General features: G+C 38.7%; 1 protein-coding gene across 2 annotated transcripts in view; it reads right to left on the bottom strand.

Annotated features, from left to right (window-relative positions):
• The window catches only part of LOC110077510 (cysteine-rich venom protein helothermine-like), a 36,975-nt gene extending 21,886 nt beyond the window's left edge, over window positions 1-15,089 (bottom strand). The window contains exons 1-3 of one of the 2 annotated variants that reach the window (XM_078377684.1): window positions 15,027-15,089; window positions 14,755-14,865; window positions 12,404-12,491 (exon numbers count right to left, since the gene is read on the bottom strand). In XM_078377684.1, coding sequence (XP_078233810.1) covers window positions 12,404-12,491; window positions 14,755-14,865; window positions 15,027-15,089 — 262 coding nt within the window. Of the gene's footprint in view, window positions 1-1,116; window positions 4,643-12,403; window positions 12,492-14,754; window positions 14,866-15,026 lie in introns of those variants that run through there. The other variant, XM_078377678.1, reaches the window with a different exon arrangement.
• Window positions 15,090-20,831: the final 5,742 nt, after the last annotated feature.

Below are 20,831 nucleotides of genomic sequence, written 5' to 3' on the forward strand. Positions count from 1 at the left end.
CATTGGACACTAGGAAACTGTGACGGCTGCGATGACGTCACCTGCCTATCAATGTTATGCTGGAGCTCATCTGCCTATAGCAGGGCAGGAGGTGGGACTCCAGGAGGTGGAGCTATGTATATAAGGGGGGAGTGAATGATGTGTGAGGGGAGAGCTAGGATGAGAAGATAGAGATAGATTGGGAGTTAGGGCATGTATGTTATGAAGTACTGTGTTAGATAAGGTCTGAGTGATAGAGTGATTGAAGGGATTCTTTATTTTAATGATTGGCTTATTCAGTTCATATGTTGATTTACTATATATTAAGTTGTACCAATAAACAATAATTTTTATTTTTAAAATCCATACCTTTGTCTGAGGAGTCAGATATATGTGTGTGGTTGGTGGCAGCGTGTTGAGAGAAAGAAAGTGTGAAGTGGCGTCCCCTCTGTGACGTATGAGGAGGCGGCCACAGAAACTATGCGTATCGCCCTGAGCAGTGAAGACGGAAAGTCAAAAAATTAACAATGAGATTAATAGCAACAGCAACACTGGCTGGCTGGGTTGGCTGTGAAAATAAATAACATACACCAAGCAATATGACAATTTAGACTTTTTTTTAGATAATATCTCTACCAATGGCAAGGGGCATTATGAAAAGCGTATGAACTTCTGGATAGCTCAGTGGCTTAGGTCTTTGGCTGCAGATCCAGAGGATGGGAGTTTGGTTCCCCACTTGTGCCTCCTTGAGAGGGGCTGGACTTGATTCAGTCCCTTCTACCTCTGCAGTGTGAAGATGTTGATGTTGATTATCTATTAGAACATAATTGATGCTTTATTTTGACCTCCATTCTACTCTTAAATTAGACTCTCACTTGGTCTTGCCTGTGGTATTTCCCTGATCCAGAGAGTTCAATTCCTATACTTTAATTCTTTCAGAAACCTCCTTCTGCAAATGCCATGAAACAGCTGTGATATATATTTATGAATCTTCACAAGACAGTGGTTTCTATAGTTTACATGTAAAAACTATAGGAGCACATTTTTATGATGTTGCCTATTTAAAACAAATTCAGGAATTTTGTCCTAAGACAGAGTATTCTAAAACTGATTTTTCAAAAGTTTTATGATTCTTACCTTTCTTTTCCAGGAAGTTGTGAAGAATTTGCTGCCTCATGTGTGGATTTCCTTGCTTCACTTAAGTGCCTTATATGTGTGTTTATATAAACATACATCTCAGCCCAGGTGCTTCCTGCTTCACAAGGTGAGATACCCAGGGGTTCTAAGCAATAGGATGTGAAACCTGTGTCACAGTCTTCTGTGAAAATAGCTCGTGTCTTCAGATATCTTCCTGTATCTTCCCGACTGTCTGATCTAAAAACAATATTATAGCTGTTATCCTCTTAAAGTTGACAATGACCGTGACAATTTGTTCCAACTCCACAAAAAAGGAATTACGGGGTGGGGATGGGAAATGAGTCAGACGGGGTCTTTGGAGACTGTCCCCTGGCTATCTTAGTGCTCCTCTGAAGCTTTTGTGTTGTTGTTGCTACCCAATGTGCTGCTGGAGAGGTAATGATAGCATCTACCCATTTTTTTCATATAAAACAAGCACTCTCCGTGAACCTTGCTTCAAGAGGAGTGCTTGCTTCTGACAGACTTCTGGAAGTGTGACTCTCCTTATAAAGAAGGTATTTATTCCTTTGCAGCAGCAAATGTCCTGGTGGTGGCAGCAGTGGAGACACAGGCAGCAACAACAGCAGCAGCAGTGTGGTGTAGTGCCCCAGTGTGTGTTCAAATCGAATTTAGTTTATTGCATAGCACACAGGCCTTGGCAGAATACACAATATAAATATCAATTCAACACAGTGCACCAAGCCCCCTTATATTTGAGGTCCACATTCCTGAAGTTTCATTAAATCATTGAACAGGCAGTTCCTTTCCAATAGATCAGACTGAAGTGACAGGAGCCATTGTACTGAAATAGCCCCTGCACTTCAGCTCAAAATACAGCAAACCTAACGGGTGATTTCATGCTTGAACTGAAAGGGAAAATTTATGCAAAGACATCAGCTCTGCTTTGGCACTGTATGGTAAATCAAGCAAAACTTTAAGACCCTTCCTGACTAAGAAGGTAGGAGCAGCAGGAGGAGGTTTTCTAGAAGATGACAGGCTGATAACAATTGGTTTGATAAAGAATGAGGAATTAGCAAACAGCAATTAAGAGATGCTCTCAAGCTGCATAAACAAAACAATTTTAAAAGCCTAGCCAGATCCTATTTTGATCTTTGTAATTATTACAAACCCAGCATGTTCAGGAAGTGCCAGTGTGGTCTGTGACCCACCAAAGTTATGCACTCCTGAGGTAAATCTTATTTTCTCCCCAACTTTTAAAATGTCAATTAACTCCCCACCCAAAAAAAGAAAGAAAGAAAGAAAGAAAGAAAAAGAAAAGAAAAGACAGATCACTACAATACCTCAGACTCCCCCACTGTTCTTAGAGGAGATGTCTGTAAGTAGTGTGCACATCATCTTTTTTTAAAGCCTGGTATTGGTCTATCAGGAATGTGGTGGTGCTACGGGTTAAACCTCAGAAGCCTCTGTGCTACAAGGTCAGAAGACCAGCAGTCGTAAGATCAAATTCACGTGACAGAGTGAGCTCTTGTCATTTGTCCCAGCTCCTGCCAACCTAGCAGTTCGCAAGCATATAAATGCGAGTAGATAAATAGGTACCACCTTGGTAGGAAGGTAACGGTGTTCCGTGTCTAGTTGTGCTGGCCACGTGACTATGGAAACTGTCTTTGGACAAATGCTGGCTCTACGGTTTGGAAACTGGGATGAGCATCGTGCCCTAGAGTTGGACACGACTGTACTAAATGTCAAGGGGAACCTTTACCTTTACCTTATTGGTCTATCAGGATGGGGTGCAAGTACCTTTTGGTGCTAGAAACAGGAACCTTTCGCCATTGGAATCTACAGGGCTGGAGCAAAAGGATGCAGCCGACCTCTCTCATCCATGATGGTGGCTGAACTCAGGTCATCCAAATAGGATCACAATTAGGTCTGCATTGGGTTTATGTCTGATCTGCTGTCGTCAAACGGTCTTTCTGGAACGTCATTTGTAAAAGCACGCTTCACTTTTAAGTTTAGAAACCAGTGGCCCATGAAGAGCCAGCAGTATTATTTTGTCCTTTAATAATGTAGGATAATTGCTTAACTGGCAACGCTAACGTGTCTTGGTAAATTAACTGGCTGATTGTACTTGATAAATAAGGTTCATATAATACTAACTGTGTTTCACCTTTCAAAACAGTAATTGTGTCTGTTCTTTAGGAATTGTTTATAATCTGGAAACACAGGAACTTCCTTTTCAGCTTGCTATAGCCAGATTTCAGTGGTTTAGATATCTGGTTGTGGAGCCAGAAATTGGGAATTCAATTAACCAGTGTGCCTCCTGCAATACAGCCAGCCAGCCTGCCACTTCCCAGCCCATACAACAGATTCCAGTTGTACTGTACCTTAATACTGACACATTTTATTGGGTTTAAATGTTTGAGAATTGCAGCATGCTTCATCAGTTGATGTTGGCTGCAATCCACAAAAGCTTCTACACAATATCACTGGTTTGTCTTCAAAGATCCTTTCTTGGTTTTGCTGGGACAGACTAAAGGGGCAGCTGAATTACAGTTTATCATACATTTTGTCCCCCAGTTGGGACAGTCTGGTTCAACCCTACTACCAGCGCTACATAATGTACAAGTAATTGTGAACTGGCGTGACTCTTGGCTACCTTCTCCTTTTCTGGATTACTGGTAAGGCTACGATTTTTAGGGTGAGTAGGATTACTTCATTTTAGTTCCATTTCTGGAATCTATTATCACTGGGTTTTTTAAGTTTATTTTTTTATTTTTAACAACTAGGGAAAAGGTAAGGAATACAAAAGGTAAAGGGGGATATGGGGGGGAAAGACGGGGAAGGAGAACACAAAATGTACTGTCATCCAAACTGTTCATGTTGAGCTATCAAGTTGACTTTCTGCCTTTCTACAACTTGATTGCCCTCCAGGTTTCAACTTACAGTTACATCTTAGTTTAATTCTATGTTATTCAAGTACTATCTGGTGACTCAAGCCATTTATATAATGAATACCATCGTTCAGTTGCCTTTTGTACTGGACAGTCTTTCAACAGTTATCTTTTTTATACCATAGAAAAGCATGCCAACCTAACTGTAAATCATGTCCTTCCAGCTTGAGTAGTCTATCATTATCTAAAGTTATCAATTCCTTTATCCAGATACACAGGCTCTATAATACAATACCCAATCTGGGAGACCAAAACCTGCTCTTTGTTTGGCATCTTGCATTGCTTTGATTTTAATCCTAGCCACACAAATCTCAGGATTATTTTGTTAAATTCTTTAAAAAATGACTGTTTTAATATTATGGGAATTGTCTGAAATGAAAATAAAATTTTAGTTAGAACATTCATTTTGATGGTTGCTGTTCTTCCCATCAATGATAGCTGTAATTTGTCCCATCTCTCCAAGCTAATCTGTATTGATTCCTGGCATACTGTGCATAATCTATATTGTTGGTAAATTGCTTAATTGGTTTATCATCCAAGTGATATAGTTCTGGAATCCACAGAAAAAAGAAGAAGAAAAGAAATCTACTTCTGCATCTTCTCTTGTCTTCTCCTCCAAGGGAAGGGAAGGGAAGCTGGACTCTTTTCTATATATATTCCCCTTCTATTTGCCAGGAGTATCATAAGGTGGCTTAATAAGTGAGCTGATTCAGGATACTGACAAATTCAACATTTCTCTTGCTCCTCTGTGAAGGGGCAGGGAAAGTGAAATTATTATTATTTTGCCGGTGCTAGACTGTTGCTGTTGCACTGAATCACTTAGATTAAATTAAAACAACCCTCCCTTTATGTTAAGTGCTGATAGAAAATACAGCTGCAGGTGGTTTTGACTGGCACTATACACAAGCCAAAGGAAAAAAATATATACATTTCATCTAAGTGATTCAGTGCATCCACAGTGATTGAACACAGGCAAAAATAATAATTTTACTTCCCCTGCCTCTCTAGGGAGAAACAGGGGAAGTGACAATTGACAGAAGAAGGGGCTGGAGGGTTGCTTTTTTAACAAGAGGCTCGCATCCAATGGCATATTGCTTCTTCCCTGGCCTCAAGTGGCCCTATTTAGACTGCACCAATCCATACTAAAAGGACCAGTGCAGTCATATCTTATGTAGTCTACATCGTTCTTGCCTCAGCCTGTTTCCCTCACACATCCCTTCATTTTTTCCTCAACTTTTAAGCATGGCAGTCTTCTCTAATAATGTCAATAAATTCTTCGATGATCATACTTGGGTGTTATAATAGCTACAATGAGTACTATAATAGCTTTGTGAAAAGCAGGACACCTTAGCTTCATAAAAAACAGAAAGGACTGAAAATAAAGCTGTCTGCCATACTGGCTTAGATATTAACAAACCAAAAGCTGTAAGATAAGGTTCTAAGGCTTTCTAGATTTTTACTGGACAATTAAGTCACTTCATCACTGACTTAATTGTGATGATAACATGGGGCCATCTGATGACATGGGGCCATTCTCCTATGGAAGTAGTTTCAAAGTTTGGGTATTTGAGCCATAAAGAGGTTATTGAGGTGAACAATTCTATGCTTGCCCATTTTTTGTGGCAAATAAAGGCACTTTTTACATACCTCTGGATAATGGGAATGCTATTTTGACAGGATGACTATTTAAATCATCAAGATCGCTGTACTTCTAGTCCACAGTTCCAATAGACTGTTAATACTACTTTTTTCTTTTGTATTGAACTTCACTCTATAAAAATAATTATTCTCAGTAACTGTTTATGTTTCTTATGGTTTATACTGAGATTTATGTGGATGTCTAGATATTTCTAGGTTTTCTGCTGTCACACACATTGAATTGACTGTCCATTATTGAACTCGTAATAAGTGCTCTCTGAACATTCCCCCTTTTCATGTGGATAATAGCACATTTGTTAACACCAAAATTCATTTTGATATTTGTGCTGTGAGATTCAATGATGTTTAAGAGACTATTCAGTTTATCAGGAGAGCTTTCTAATAACTTAATATTGCCCAGGTTCATTAAGTGTGAAACATCAAGGCTATTTCTCTGATAATTAAGCTTGTAATCCTTGGCACTATCATTCAGCTGTCTAGAGCAAGTATTTAATGCCTGACAGACCCATGAAGAGCTTTAAAAATCACCTGAAAAATGCCTCTTCTAATAAATATATTGTTGGAAGGTGGGTCCCTGCACTTTAATTTTGCTGTCTACTTCATTATAAATTTAGATAGTAAAAAATTAATTCTATTATTAATTTTGTAAACTCTCAAAATTTTAAGAAGCCACGAGTGGGGCACAGAATCAAATGCCTTTTGGTAATCAATATAAGCAACTGATAAATTTGATTCAACATGAAAACAGGGGCTGTTGCCATAATCACTCATTCTCCTGAAAAGGACAAAAAGCTGATCCCACAGCTATAAATACTTAATTATGCCACAAAACTGCACCAGAACACAGACAGAGTTCTGACTCCTGTCCTCTGAAGATGCCAGCCACAGAGACTGGCAAAACATTAGGAAGAAAAATATCAAGAACATGGCCAGACAGCCCAAAAAACCTAGAACAACCAGCGGATCCCAGCCATGAAAGCCTTCGATAATAAAGTAGGAAAATACTAGGAAAATATTTTGTTCCAACATTTCTGTTATATCAAGCCAATATTTCAAACTTGGTGAAGGAAGGATCTAGTTAATATTACACCCTCCTCCACAATATTTTCATATGGCTTGTCTTGTATATTTGCACACATGCATGTGTGTATGCATTAGAAACGCTCTCTGTTTTGGCAAGGTCTGTTCCTGCACGTTTACAAACAGTGGCTCGGCAGAATTTTATTTATTTATTTACAAGATTTGTTTTAGCTGCACCATTACCAGTGGTCTCTTTCGACCTCTTTGAAAAAGATTCTCTGCATTCAGCTCCCGCTGCAGAATCAAAGAAGAGAACCAGGCAAATTGGCTCCATTAGAACACACAGTTTCTTATCCAGCAGGATATGCACACATAATGCTTTTATTTACACAATGCCTTTTTGTTGATCAGGGCCTCACTGTGTTTTGTCATACCATATAATTATTGCATAGTAACTGACCACAGCAAGAGATCATGAGAAATGTCTTTTCTTTAAACTAATTTCCTCAAACAATAAGGAAAGAGATTTCAGTGAGCATACCAGGAAAAACATCAGTAGTCTTTGTCAATCATGTTTAATAGCAAAGTAACCACTATTTTTTCCAGGAAGAGGGAACAAAGCAGGTTACCTTCATTATGTTGCAATGTTGATTCAAACCAGTGTACCTGACCATTCAAATGCATATTTCAGTGAAAGAGCAGAGAATTTTTCTGCTAACAGAATCGTCTGGATGTTAGCCAACAGTGCATTGGAACTACCCTTATTTGGTCCTACTTTTTGAAATGCCATATTTTTCAGAGTATAAGACACCCCCCTCCACTTTTCTAATCCAAATTAAGAAATCCAAGTGAGGCTTAGCAAGTGTAGGGGGAAATGGATAAAAGCGCTGCAGAATCGCTTTGATCCCTGCTTTCCCCTCCACCTGTTTTTGTTCTCTCCTCAGCTTTCTTTCATGCATAAGACGACCCTCAATTTTTAGTCTAAAGATTTTAGACAAAAGTATAGTCTTATACATGGAAAAATATGGTAATATTTACGAACATTAGTGCTTTTAAAAATATCTACATTTCAGGGCTTATGAACTTCCTTTTCACAATAACTCAAGCTTCTACTGATTTGATCCCATTTCACTCATTGTTTCCCTGGAATGCTGGTGTCCATCCCAGCAGATACCAACATATGAAGTGTTCAGTCAGATTTTTAATTAAAAGGGTATTTTGCTGGTAAGAGAACACTGACATATGACATTTGAAAACCAGTTAGTAGCAATTCCAGGGACTCAGAAGATATTCTCAAATCCAAATGCATTTGTACTTCAGATTAAATGCCCTAATCCTTCCTCCCAGAGAAACTGGCATGCAGTCAGGTCTGTGAGCTTGTTATAACTGCTTTTGGTACAAGTGGTATAATAACCTGCCTTGCTTTGCTTTTGAGAAAAAAGGTGGGATAGAAACAAACAAGCAAACATATTCTCTGACACTGAGGCTTCTCCTGTATTTCTGGCTACTTGGACAGTTTAATTTATTTTAAAGTTATTCACATGGTATAAAATAGCTACCTGTTTCAGTACTCTGATTATCCCAAGAAAAGTATAGGCTCAGCTATCCATGTTCACCTCAACATTGTTCACACTTTGCTTGACATCATTGTCACAAGATGCCTTTACACACTTTCTTACACCCTAATTGTCCTATGGGAAGCCTGATTCCTAAATTTTTAAAAATAGCAGCAAGAAACTGACTCCCTCTCCAGCAAGATTCAGTTGCTGAATGGGCTAACAATGGAAGGGAGTGTTAGACTGACGAATGTAAGTAACAGAATTATAGCCGCTGTATTTGTCTGTCACAGGAATAAGCACATTTTCCGTCTGCTCAGAAAGGAAAACTTTATTCGTTTACTAAATATGGCTGCAGATCATAGAAATAAGGAAGTTTCATGCAAGTATTGATTTTTAAAAAATAATTGGAAAGAATTACATGGAAAACACATTTAACAACAATGTATTAAACAATTTGCAAAAATATTGTTCAGCCCTGTAGTTGATTATGATAGTTGTACAGCAATACTGAGATCTAGACACTATAGTATTAAAGCAATTATATAATTGTAATTTTAATTATGAAATGGTAAGTAGCTCGCATGAGCAACTGTTTCTTGAGTCTTATTTTATTTCTGGGGCACATTTGCATGAAGCCGGGCATTGTCACATTACAGGAATGCCACACCCACGTAATTTCTTCAGTTCAGAACAATTGCTGTATCTATCTGTATACTTGCATAGATTGGCTAAAAATGAAAATGAAAAAAGAAAAGAAAAGGTGGAAAACAAAATACAGTTGTCATATAATGTATGTTGTATGAAAACAAAACATTACAAAAGCATCTCCAAAGGAGTCCATGGCATGAAATCAAAGGCCCATTAAATCCATCCATATCCTGTATTCCGCAGAGGAACACAGTTCTGAACTGTTATGGTAGCGATGATGTCATCCGCCTGTCATTGCTGTGACTGGAGTTCATCTGCCTATAGCATGACAGGAGGTGGGACTTCAGAGGGTGGAGCCATGGTATTTAAGGGGGGAGTGAATGAGGTGAGAGTCAGATAGGGATTTGGTTAGGGACTTAGGGCTTGTACCTGTCGTGAAGTACTGTGCTATATATAGAGAGAGAAGGTCTGAAAGAGAGTGTGTGTGTGTGATACTTTATATTGATTGCCTTATTATTTCGTTGATACAGTGATTTACCATTCCTTTTGTTCTCACTAATAAACATACGTTTTTATTTTTTAAATAAAATCATATTTTTGTCTGAAGAGATTTATGAGGGAATGGTTGGTGAATAGAAACAACCTTAGAGCTTTAATATTGTTTTTGCTTTTGGATTCAGAAAGGATGTATTGTGTTTCCCAGAACACCACTGGTGTTTGTGTAAAGTTTGTGCCACTTTCTGTAGGCATGGTGCTGGGGCACATCTTGCTTGTGCAATTGGATGCATGACCAGGCATGTGTCTGAGAAGCAGTACTATGCCTAGGTGCAAGCTACTCAAACTTTACATAAACACCAGTAGGATTCGAGCCACTGTCAGAGATTATACACAGCTGCATATTATCCTCTCAATGCATTATATTCATATTGATTAAACATATATTTGGCAGGAATATCTCAGATTTTTTTTCCTGCACTGCCCTCCAGCAATAACTGTACTGTAAAAAAATTATGTTAGTGATCATCTCTATGAAAAAGTGCTTGGGTAGCAATTCTAAAATATTTGCATGTTACAAGTGAAGAGAACAGGTTTGCCAAAAAGCAGTAATTAACTGAATGAATACATACGCAGGACAATACTGGCAAACATAAAGATAGACTCGCTGACCAGGACAAAAGGCAAGAGCACATCCCACTTGGTAAGAGTTATGCCACACTACCTGCAGAGACACAAATGAACATGGACATGATCACCCTGTAAATTAAAGTGCATCTCAAAGGCAACCTCCAGGTAATCTAGGGAATATTATTGTACCATTCTTGCTCAGGAATGCAATACACATCTGTATTCCCAGCTGCAAACTACTCCTCTCAGTTCAGGGAACAAGCCCTTGTAGAACTTGAGTGATTGAGGGGGGGGGAGTTTTGGTCAAATACATCAGGGGAAGTTTTTCTGTGCAGCCCTGGTCCATTCTGCTAGAGGTAAGCTGGTATGAGCATAGTACAACTGGCCCCTAAACTAACAAGCTTGCTGCAATGCCATATTGCATAGAAATGCATCTGCTTAGATTGTGGTCTATATAGTGGAATATTTCTATTCTGAAGAGCCCCTGAAGATGTGTTTTCAGATGACAGCATATGACAAAAATGTAAACAAAATGCAGGGGGCTACTGTTGCCAACAGAGAAGTGCTAGAACAGCCATGACTCAAAGAGGTTGTATGGTGATGCTTTAGCTAGCACAGCTAGATTTGACAAGTATTGCATGTAAACACTTTCAAGAAAGCTTGCCATATTTTTGTAAAAAAAAAGGTACAATTTTGCTTCACTCAGGCCACGGTCACACTAGAGAAATGCCCCCCTTCTTTCTTGCATCTTCTGCTTCCGGTATAGTCACACTTTGTGGTCATGTGACATATATCCTGTGATAATGGTTCATCCTTTTAAAAAAACTGTTCTGCTTTTTTGGGGGATGAATTAGATGTGGTATGTTCATCTATACCTCTCAAGCGGGACATGTCCCCTTCCTTTTCTTGTGCCTTTCTCTGCCCCCTTTCCTTTAAAAAAAATTGTGTGGGTACATTGATGTGTCAGCAAAATGCTCTTGGTGACCATGTACTGATCAGGGCCATTTCTTCCTAGATCTGTGCTTCATTATGTATTGGAAGCCACCTAGAATGGTCTGGTAGTCCAGATAGGCAGGGTATAAATAAATAAATAAATAAATAAATAAATAAATAAATAAATAAATAAATAAATAAATAAATAAATAAATAAATAAATAAATAAATAAATAAATAAATAAGGCTGAGGCTGCAGTACTTTGGCCATCTCATGAGAAGAGAAGACTCCCTGGAAAAGACCCTGATGTTGGGAAAGTGTGAAGGCAAGAGGAGAAGGGGACAACAGAGGACGAGCTGGTTGGACAGTGTCACCGAAGCTACCAACATGAATTTGACCCAACTCCAGGAGGCAGTGGAAGAAGGAGGGCCTGGCATGCTCTGGTCCATGGGGTCATGAAGGGTCGGACATGACTAAATGACTAAACAACAATAAACAACATACTCACTTCTGTGATATACTGTAGATCATAACTAGAGAAGGGTATATTCATATTCATATACGAATACCCCTGCACTGCTGGACATACTGAGGGTCTGGCCCCTGTGGGCAGACCATCCACTTATGCGTCCGCTGCCGCCACTGGCTCTGCTCCCTCTTCCAATCGCTTTGAGCTCACAGTTGGCTAGCCACTCCTGGCAGAAGGAGGGAAACCAAGTCTCCCGGCCAGGCTGACAAGTGGATAGCCGACCGCAAGCTCCGGAGCAATTGGAAGGGAGAGTAGAGCCAGGGGCAGCAGCAGAGGCATGAGTGGATGGTCAGGCCCCAGGGGCCGGACTCTCATTATGTCCACCTGTGCAGGGATATTCATATATGAATGCTCCATCTCTAATAATAACTTTGTACAGATTTCTTTTGACATTTGGAAGCCTTTTATAGAAGAATTATTACTGTACAACTATCTATCTATCTATCTATCTATCTATCTATCTATCTATCTATCTATCTATCTATCTATCTATCTATCTATCTATCTATCTATCTATCTATCTATCTATCTATCTATCTATCTATCAACCACAACTTCATTTTCAATGTCAATCTTTTTCAGTTCCTACCTTTCTTCCTATTTTCCTTCCTTCCCTTAACAAAATAAATTATAAATTATAAGAAAGGTTCACATTCTGATGCAATATCCAGCTGGCAGAATTTAAATGACCCAGTCATTTTTTTCTTTTAATTTTAAACTGAAGTAGAAACAAATCCATAGAAGATATCAACATCTCAGGAAATATCAGACAGTCATACATTACAACTGAACAGTGTAACTCTCTCAGCAAAATGTATATAGTGTACTAGAGTTTAAATTTTGTGAATATGATTCCTTTACTTACTTAGTTTTCTGCTTTCAACTGTACCTTGCTTCAAGGTACATTGATTTGCCCGGTGTTGTGCATTACTTGCAATTTCAGAATTCCATTCCTAAATGTCAGAGAGGAATATGTCAAAGAGTTGTGAGATGGGGGAGATTATAAACTGATTAAATAATCTTGGATTGGCATTAATTACATTTAAAGTACAATATTCAGTTTACTTTTGGATTTACCCCTTTAGTAGGCTTACTAGAATTTATATAAAATTTTTACAACAAAGTATATTATTTATTAATGACAACAATGACGTGGTGGCACTGCGGGCTAAACCGCAGAAGCCTCTGTGCTGCAGGGTCAGAAGACCAGCAGTTGTAAGATCGAATCCACACGACAGAGTGAGCTCCCATTGCTTTGTCCCAGCTCCTCATCAACCTAGCAGTTCGAAAGCATGCAAGTCCAAGTAGATAAATAGGTACCACCTCGGTGGGAAGGTATAATGGTGTTCCCTAGTCACGCTGGCCACGTGGCAATGGAAACTGTCTTTGGACAAGTGCTGGCTCTACGGCTTGAAAACGGGATGAGCACCGCCCCCTAGAGTCGGACATGACTGGACTAAATATGTCAAAGGTAACCTTTACCTTTTACCTTTTATGCTTCCTACTACTAAGTTCTTGCTCTTGTTGCTATTAATATTGATGGGGACAATTATTGTTATATGCTGGCTTGGCTGTAAAGCTCAGTGAGTTGGGAGATTCTGGCTGTTGAGCCAGGAGTCAGGCACTTGATTCCCCATTGTGTCTCCGAAGAGATAAACTAGTCAGTGTAGTCTTAGGCAATGTGCACAGTCCTAGAAGACTGCCAGATAAAGATACTTTATATCGAGGAAATCCTGAAAAGGGTTGCCATAAATAATAATTGTCTTGATGGCACATTGGTCTCATTCTTATTGTATTTATAGATAATTACACTTTTGTAAAACCACATTTGTTAGATCCCTCTTCAAAACTCTGTGGAACTGTGATCATGGGATGATGGTCAACTGAATCCTGTTCTCCTTTCAGCAATCCCAGCTCCATGAAGCCAGTCTAGAGAGTTGGGTGCACTGGTATTGGCATGGGGAGATCTGGAGGGAGAAGGAAAAATCTGCAAAAATTGCTTTCTGCTTTTATCTGTGGGATGCCCACAGCATCCAGTTCCAGGAAGGTTCTGGACCCAAGCCATTGCAGAGCCAGAACTAGTATCTAGCACTATGTAACTCATATGTTAGAAACATGTGTTATATTTATATTGATATTGTGTGCTCTCAAGCCAAATCTGACTTATGGTGATCCTTTACAGGGTTTCCAGGTAGGGAATACACAGAAGTGGTTTACTGTTCCATTCTTCTGGGGACACTCTGGGACTATGCAGCTTGCCTGAGGCTACACAGGCTAGCTCTTCTCATGGGAGGCACAGTGGGGAATCAAACTCTCAGCTATTGGTTCTGCAGCCAGATATCCAAACCGCTGAGCTATCCAGCCAGCTGTGTTGTCCTTATTATATTATATAAACATACCTAAACCTCATGTTTTTAAAATGATAAATACAGTATTGCCTTTACTGTATTTAATTATCATTTAGAAAAATTGAATGATTTACACAAGTTTATTCAGCAGTAGTTCTTTTCTTTCTTCTGTAATCAGGGATATCAAGTGGAACTGGAATAAAACAAATATTTAATTAATATCTATGGGCCAACTAATTTAACGCAGGAAGGCAAACATTTAGAAATGATTACCCTTCAGACAAGCTGGTACTGTAAACAGCAAGGGTGTTTCTCTTGAAAAAAAAAAAGACAGAGAAGAAAAGTTTGCAGAGTCCTTATACAGAAAATACTAAAAATGAGTGGGTAATGCCATATTGGATTCCCAGTGTATAGTGTAGTGAATAGAATGATGGACTAGGACTCTGGACAGGTTTTGAATCCCCACTTGGCCAAGGAAGCTCACTGGGGGAGTGGTACAGCCACTCCTTAAATATCTCACTTACCTTCAAAGCCCTTTTAGGGTTACAATAAGCTGCTTCAAATTTTATGGCACAGAACACACAATACCATTCTTACATTACTCAAGTATCAAAAATGGTCAGCAAGATTCAAAAGCTTGCCTATGAAAAATATATTTTGGTCTAACAAAGATATTATTGACCCTTTTTGGATGTGTTGACAAAAGACAAGAACAGTTTAGCAGCAAATGTATTTCCATTAGAGGTTGGTTACTAAGTCAGGTAAGTCTGCATTTGCACTTAAAATTAGTAAAATGAACTTCCAAAATGTCCATATTCCTAATGGGTCAGCATAACATTTCCTTTTAATGTTTCAGAATACTTCTTACCATCTTCAGCATGTTGCTGGCAGGTGGCTGTACTGATCTTCTCAGACTGTTGTGCTTGTTAACTATCTTCTTCTGCTGGTTGACATTGGTGGTCATAAAAAGCACTGTGATCTGTGGTCTTCAGATAAACAAGGAGACTTGTATAATAGGTTTTTTAAAATATAGAATTAAAGGAAAGATACCAAGGATAAGATAATAGGCTTGATTAGGAAGTGATAGGCTGGGATTGAATCCTCTTCTTAAAATTCACATACAAATCAGAAAAGTCTTACCTGGGCACCAGACTGATGGAGCAGCATGGCAAGAAGACACACATAGAGGCTAAGTGTAGCCATTTCTGAAAAGCAAAGAGAAATTGAAAACAGGTGTTACTCCTGACAACTGCACTTTGAAATAGTTGGATTTCCCCTCCTCTCCAACTTATATGTGGGGGAAATGTTTCAGTGACTCCAGTTTTATTTAAGTTGTTTGGCTCATATATACTGATTCTGAAAGGCTGATTGTTAGGGCCTGTCATAAATCCAAAAGAAACAATTCATCATGTTATAGCTGGATGCCAGAAGGTAGCAACAATGGATTATACAGTATGTGCAGGAATAACCAAGAAGAAGGGATCATTTTTTCAGCTGTTGGCTATATCGTATGTACTACTCACGTCTTTCCCTCCATATTACAAATTCCAGCCTCCTCTAGTTTTAGAAAATGGAACCATAATACTGTCATGGAACAAGTGAGTTTTCATGAATAAAATATTTGATTTTAATAAGCCAGATATCATCCTTTTAGATAAGCAACTAACTGAAGTGTACCTTATAGAAGAAGTACAGAATGCACTAAGGCAAGAAATTAAAATAATATGGAAGCAAGATCAGGTCATCCTCCGCTCCGTACTGATTTCAGCAGCTGGAGTCCTTCCACAGTCTTTGGCTACTAATTTAAAACAATTATAAATAGCTGTTATTTTGCTTTCTGAATTAAAAAAAAATCAGCGATTTTGTAAACCTATGACTCAAATGTAAATGTTTATGACTTAGTTTTCCGGCTTGACACTTGGGTTTCCCCACAGGCACCAGCAATGCTGAGAAACAACAAGTATTCATCATCATCATCATCATCATCATCATCATCATCATATATATATAGTTCTTACTGCTCAGTTTGTATTTATCTTCAAAGGTAAGCCACTTAAAGTGGCATTGATGTTGTTGTTGCTGTTATTATGTTCCATCAAGTCAGAACTGACCTACAGTGACTGTAATATGGTTGTCAAGGTAAGTGAGGTATTTTAGGAGTGATTTTACCATTTCCACTCTGAAAGCCAGGAAATCAAATCCAGGTTTCATAAATCCTAGTCCATCACTCTATAAGGTCAATTGATGCTGTCCTGTCTATTGGACATACAGCTTCTAAGGCACGTGATATTTTCCAGTCAAACAAAGTTAAAGGAGAAAAATAGGGCTTAAATCATGCAATTAAAAAAAATCTATTCATAACAAAGAATATCAAAAATATTTAAAATCATTTTGTAAATACATATATATAAGTTTTTTACTTTTATAATTCAAAGATCAGAAGAATTCACTTTACCTTTAGATGGATTTTCTTTGGATGTAACTATTTGGTTCTTAGGTATGTGAAAGGTTGATTGTTAGGGTCTGCCACAAATCCAATGAAACACTGAAGTGACACCATACATTTATATCTATGCATATATAAATAGTCATACACATATGCACATGCATGCCCCAGTTACTCCTTTCTTTGGAAGGTGAGTGACATACGGATTTATAACTGATCGTGGGGAAGGATGCAAGGTGTCCATCAGAATGTGTCTTATTTTATGAAACCCGTCTGGCCCTACTGTTGTAAAATGTTGACATTATGGTGTGGGGTGAGACAGCAAAAGACAGCCAGAGAAAGTAATCAGAGATTTTGTCTTCACAAATTTTATGCAAAGCCTATTTCTGTCCCCTTTTTTCCATTGGAAATGGCTGATACCCTGTTGCTCAGTTACACAAATGACATAACTTTTAGATGCAAATCGCCATAAGATAATAAATATTCGTAAGTATTATCAGTTACACAATGAGTAGTGTGACTCCATGTGAATCAGATAATGTCTATGGAGATTTTTTTAATTTAAAGAAAGCAGTAATGGGTATGTGCATATGTGTATGCATATTTATATAACCATTTAAATATAGATATAGATATAGATATAGATGATATAGATATAGATATAGATAGATAGTGTCATGTCAGTGAAAAACCAATGCCAGTTGCATCAAAAAAAAATTCACTCAAAGATACAGTGAATTCTTCTGATCTTTGAATTACAAAAGTAAAAAGTACACAAAAATTATAATTATTCTTTATTTGAAATAGCTTTTAAAATTTAAGAGGGGCTTAATTTCTTTTTATGCATACAACCTGATTGGCTATCAAGCAATAAAGTATTCAAATAGGGGTTTTTTAATTGCTTGGTTTATACCCTGCCTCTCTCCCATAACTTTGTTTAACTAGAGAGCATCATTGTTCTACTTTTTGATTATTTCAGTTAATTGACAATGGGGGGAGGGAGGGGAATGGAAGGGCATATTTGAAGAACTGCAGTTCACTAGGAGATTGGCTTATTAGCAATATCAAAATATTAATAAACTCTTTTAAAAGTATACTAATGTTGATTGCTAGTATATCAACCAAATAGAGTGGGAATACAAAGAACCATGTTGTGATACTAGGAATTCTTCATACAGCAGCAGTTTTACTTGAACATCATTTATGAAATGCTGAGCTGAATTTTAGCAAGTCTGAATCTGTGCATGACCATGGAGATGCCCTGGTCTGCTTTTGACATGGTTCTGGAGGTAGAGCAGACTTAGGGGCTCTGTGTTATCACATGTCATCAGATCCTTGGGATGACTGAGGCTGCCATTCATTCTTGAAAATATGCTTCACTAAAGATCATGGTCCTTAGTGTCATCCAGTTCAGCTTCAAACTTCTCAGACTCATTTTAATATTTTAATTGCTTTCTTAAACTCTTTGTCCTTCTAAAGTTGTGTGGCAGTCATCTGATCTGGAAGTGCAAAGCTTCTTGTATTTATGGCTTTCTGTTTTTCCTTAAATAAGATATTGTTGTAAGTTCAGCAAACAGTGGGTAAATCCATAGTACCCTCTTCACTTAACTGTAGTTTCTTTTCTTTTATCCTATCTGGTTTCATCACACCAGGATATCCAAATACTGTTCTGTGTTGCACATTGTCATGCACCACATTAGGCTTGGCTGAACTCCCAGTTTCTGGGAGGGGTGTTTGTAGTATGGATGTAGTGTGGTTTGGGAAATCTAAGGAGGTGAATGGAGGGGTGAATTTAATTCTGGAGGTGGTTGCAAAAATCTTTTGCTGAAAATGCTTCCCACACCATCTAAGAGGCATGAGTGGGTGGAGTGCCCCTTTTTCTTCAGTACTAGAAGTTACTACTGGATGTCAGCCATTATTTATTTATTTATTTATTTTATTTATTGGACTTATATACCGCCCCATAGCGCTACAAGCACTCTCCGGGCGGTTTACAATTTTAATTATAAAGGCTACACATTGCCCCCCCAGCAAGCTGGGTACTCATTTTACCGACCTCGGAAGGATGGAAGGCTGAGTCAACCTTGAGCCGGCTACCTGGGATTTGAACCCCAGGTCGTGAGCACAGTTTTAGCTGCAGTACAGCGTTTTAACCACTGCGCCACGAGGCTCTTAATGGCCGGCAGATGGTCTTTGGCTCCTTCTGGGTGTAGGCACGATGGTCTGGTGTGGTCCCAGGGGCAGCTCCGGTCTGAAAGCTTTCTCTCCCCCTAGGCCAGGTGGTTGATGTTGAGAGGGGGTGAGGCAGCCAGGAGCAGCAGGCCGCAAGGCCTGTAACCACAGAGGGAGATCCAGTAGGGGCCCAACCACAGACTCACTGCCTCTCACACAGTGAGCTATGGCCGGCAGATGATCTTTGGCTCCTTCTGGGTGTAGGCACGATGGTCTAGTGCGGTCCCAGGGGCAGCTCCGGCCTGTAAGCTCTCTCTCCCCCTAGGCCAGGTGGTTGATGTTGAGAGGGGGTCTCTTATTGTAACTGCTCCTGCAGTGTAGTAACATTTTTCTTCTTTTAAAGAATAATCTTAATACTTGGTCAGTCTCTGAATTCTGAACATACTGTCTTTGCAATACGGCCACCAATCACAAAGGACTCCCCCCTACCCCAAGAGCTCTGTTCTAGGGTTTTCCAGAACACAGTGCACTTTTCATGGGCACATGAGCTGGGCATCCTCGTTCAATTGTGTTATTACATTCATTTCCCAGGGCAAGCAGAAGCTTGTGTTAACAGAGCACCACTTCAGGCTGCCTCATATTGAGTGTATTGTTACTGAAGTGGTTACTTTCCCCTCCTTTTATTTTCATTTTCAAGGTTGTATCTATTTGTCTGGAAGTTATAGAACTGTTTACTGCTCAATCCTTCATGTTATAATCACATTTCCAGTGTTACATTTCTTATACTCTTACTCATTTAATACTTTATTCATGCAATTCATACAAAATTTCAAACGTTAACAGTCTCCCCCCCCCTCCACAAATGTATCTCCCTCTCACCCTGATACTGGAGACTGGAATTCTAATGCCAGATAGACATGTGTAGGCTCACTGTCCATTGAGGTTCTGAGACCGTATATCTATGGAGCTTTGTCCTCAAAGCTTTGAAGGGGAATTTCTAATCTATCTTTTGACCCCTGGGTGAAATTAGGATTTCACTGATTTTTGATAGCTATGTGTTGTGATTCTCCTGTGAGCTGCTTGGAGAAACCTTTATTCAGACGTGTAGAATATTAGGCCAATAGAGTCCTGTTACTATCGTGCACTGTAAACCAGAAATTGCACTAGTACAGTGTGTGATCTTGCCCACATTGTACAATTTGTTGAACACACGCAGTCACACATCCAACTGTAGAATTTCACAATAGGATTTTCACTTGTCTTTGAAATAATATAATTAAGTATTAATATTTAAATCCTATTGATGCGTGTGGGAAGACTTTCCTCATAGAGTATTAAAAATCAAAACTATTCACCAGATTGTGGCTTGAATAGAACTATTGATAAATTTTTGGATTTGTTTCCAGGATGATACTTCCTTCACAAAATTCAGAAGGCCTGGGGAATAAAAATAATACACTGACAGATTGGCTAATATATTTTAATAGATACATATAGTGTGTGTGTGTGTGTGTGTGGGGAGGGGTATAGACATGAAGAACTGATTGTTTAATTAGTTGGGCATTTCAGAAAGACTCAGTCTTGAAAGGATATAGGAAGGGGACAGATGTGAACGGGCAAACTAAAGTACGTCATACGTTTTAGTGTACTCTTTGTTTAAAAAAAGGGTCCTTTTAAGTGAGAGACTTAACAGAGATTAGATGAGAGTAATGTTAATGTAATATTGGAGGTAAGTCCAATAGCTAGCTAAGAAGGGATAGCTGGATCGTAGTATTAGAATGAGTAAATCTTAAAGAACTTGAGGGTTGGAGCACATAAGGCCAATAAGCAAGTTAAGGTTACAGCAGGGGAATTACCCTAAAATATCATTATTTATACATTTGGCTAATCATAGTACCTGGACCTAAGAAGAGACTGGAAATGAGAGTAATAAATGAAATGAAAAAGTGTAGATCAGAAGGGGCTATCACTTGAATACATATTGGATAGAAAGAGAACAAGAATATGGAAGAATTATTGGATTGTTTAGACTAGTAGAAGGGAAATGAGAAATCAGAGTGGGATGGTTGAGGTGGGATGTGGGACGGATACCCAACCCCCTGTGTTTGGGATGAGGGATTCCTCGTGGATTCATGGGGAGGAAAAGGTTTTGTATGGGGCATGGAAGAATTACATTTGAATTGGGTAAATAACCTCTTCTTAAAAGATATATCAATTATTTCCTTAAAACGTTTTAACAATTTGGAACTGATATAAGAAACTTTTATTCTGCCAGTTTCTCCATTATGCCTTGTTTGCTGGTCCTTGACTGTAATAAAGTTATCCTA

The sequence above is a fragment of the Pogona vitticeps genome, chromosome 1, assembly GCF_051106095.1.
Source record: "Pogona vitticeps strain Pit_001003342236 chromosome 1, PviZW2.1, whole genome shotgun sequence".
NCBI lineage: Eukaryota > Metazoa > Chordata > Lepidosauria > Squamata > Agamidae > Pogona > Pogona vitticeps.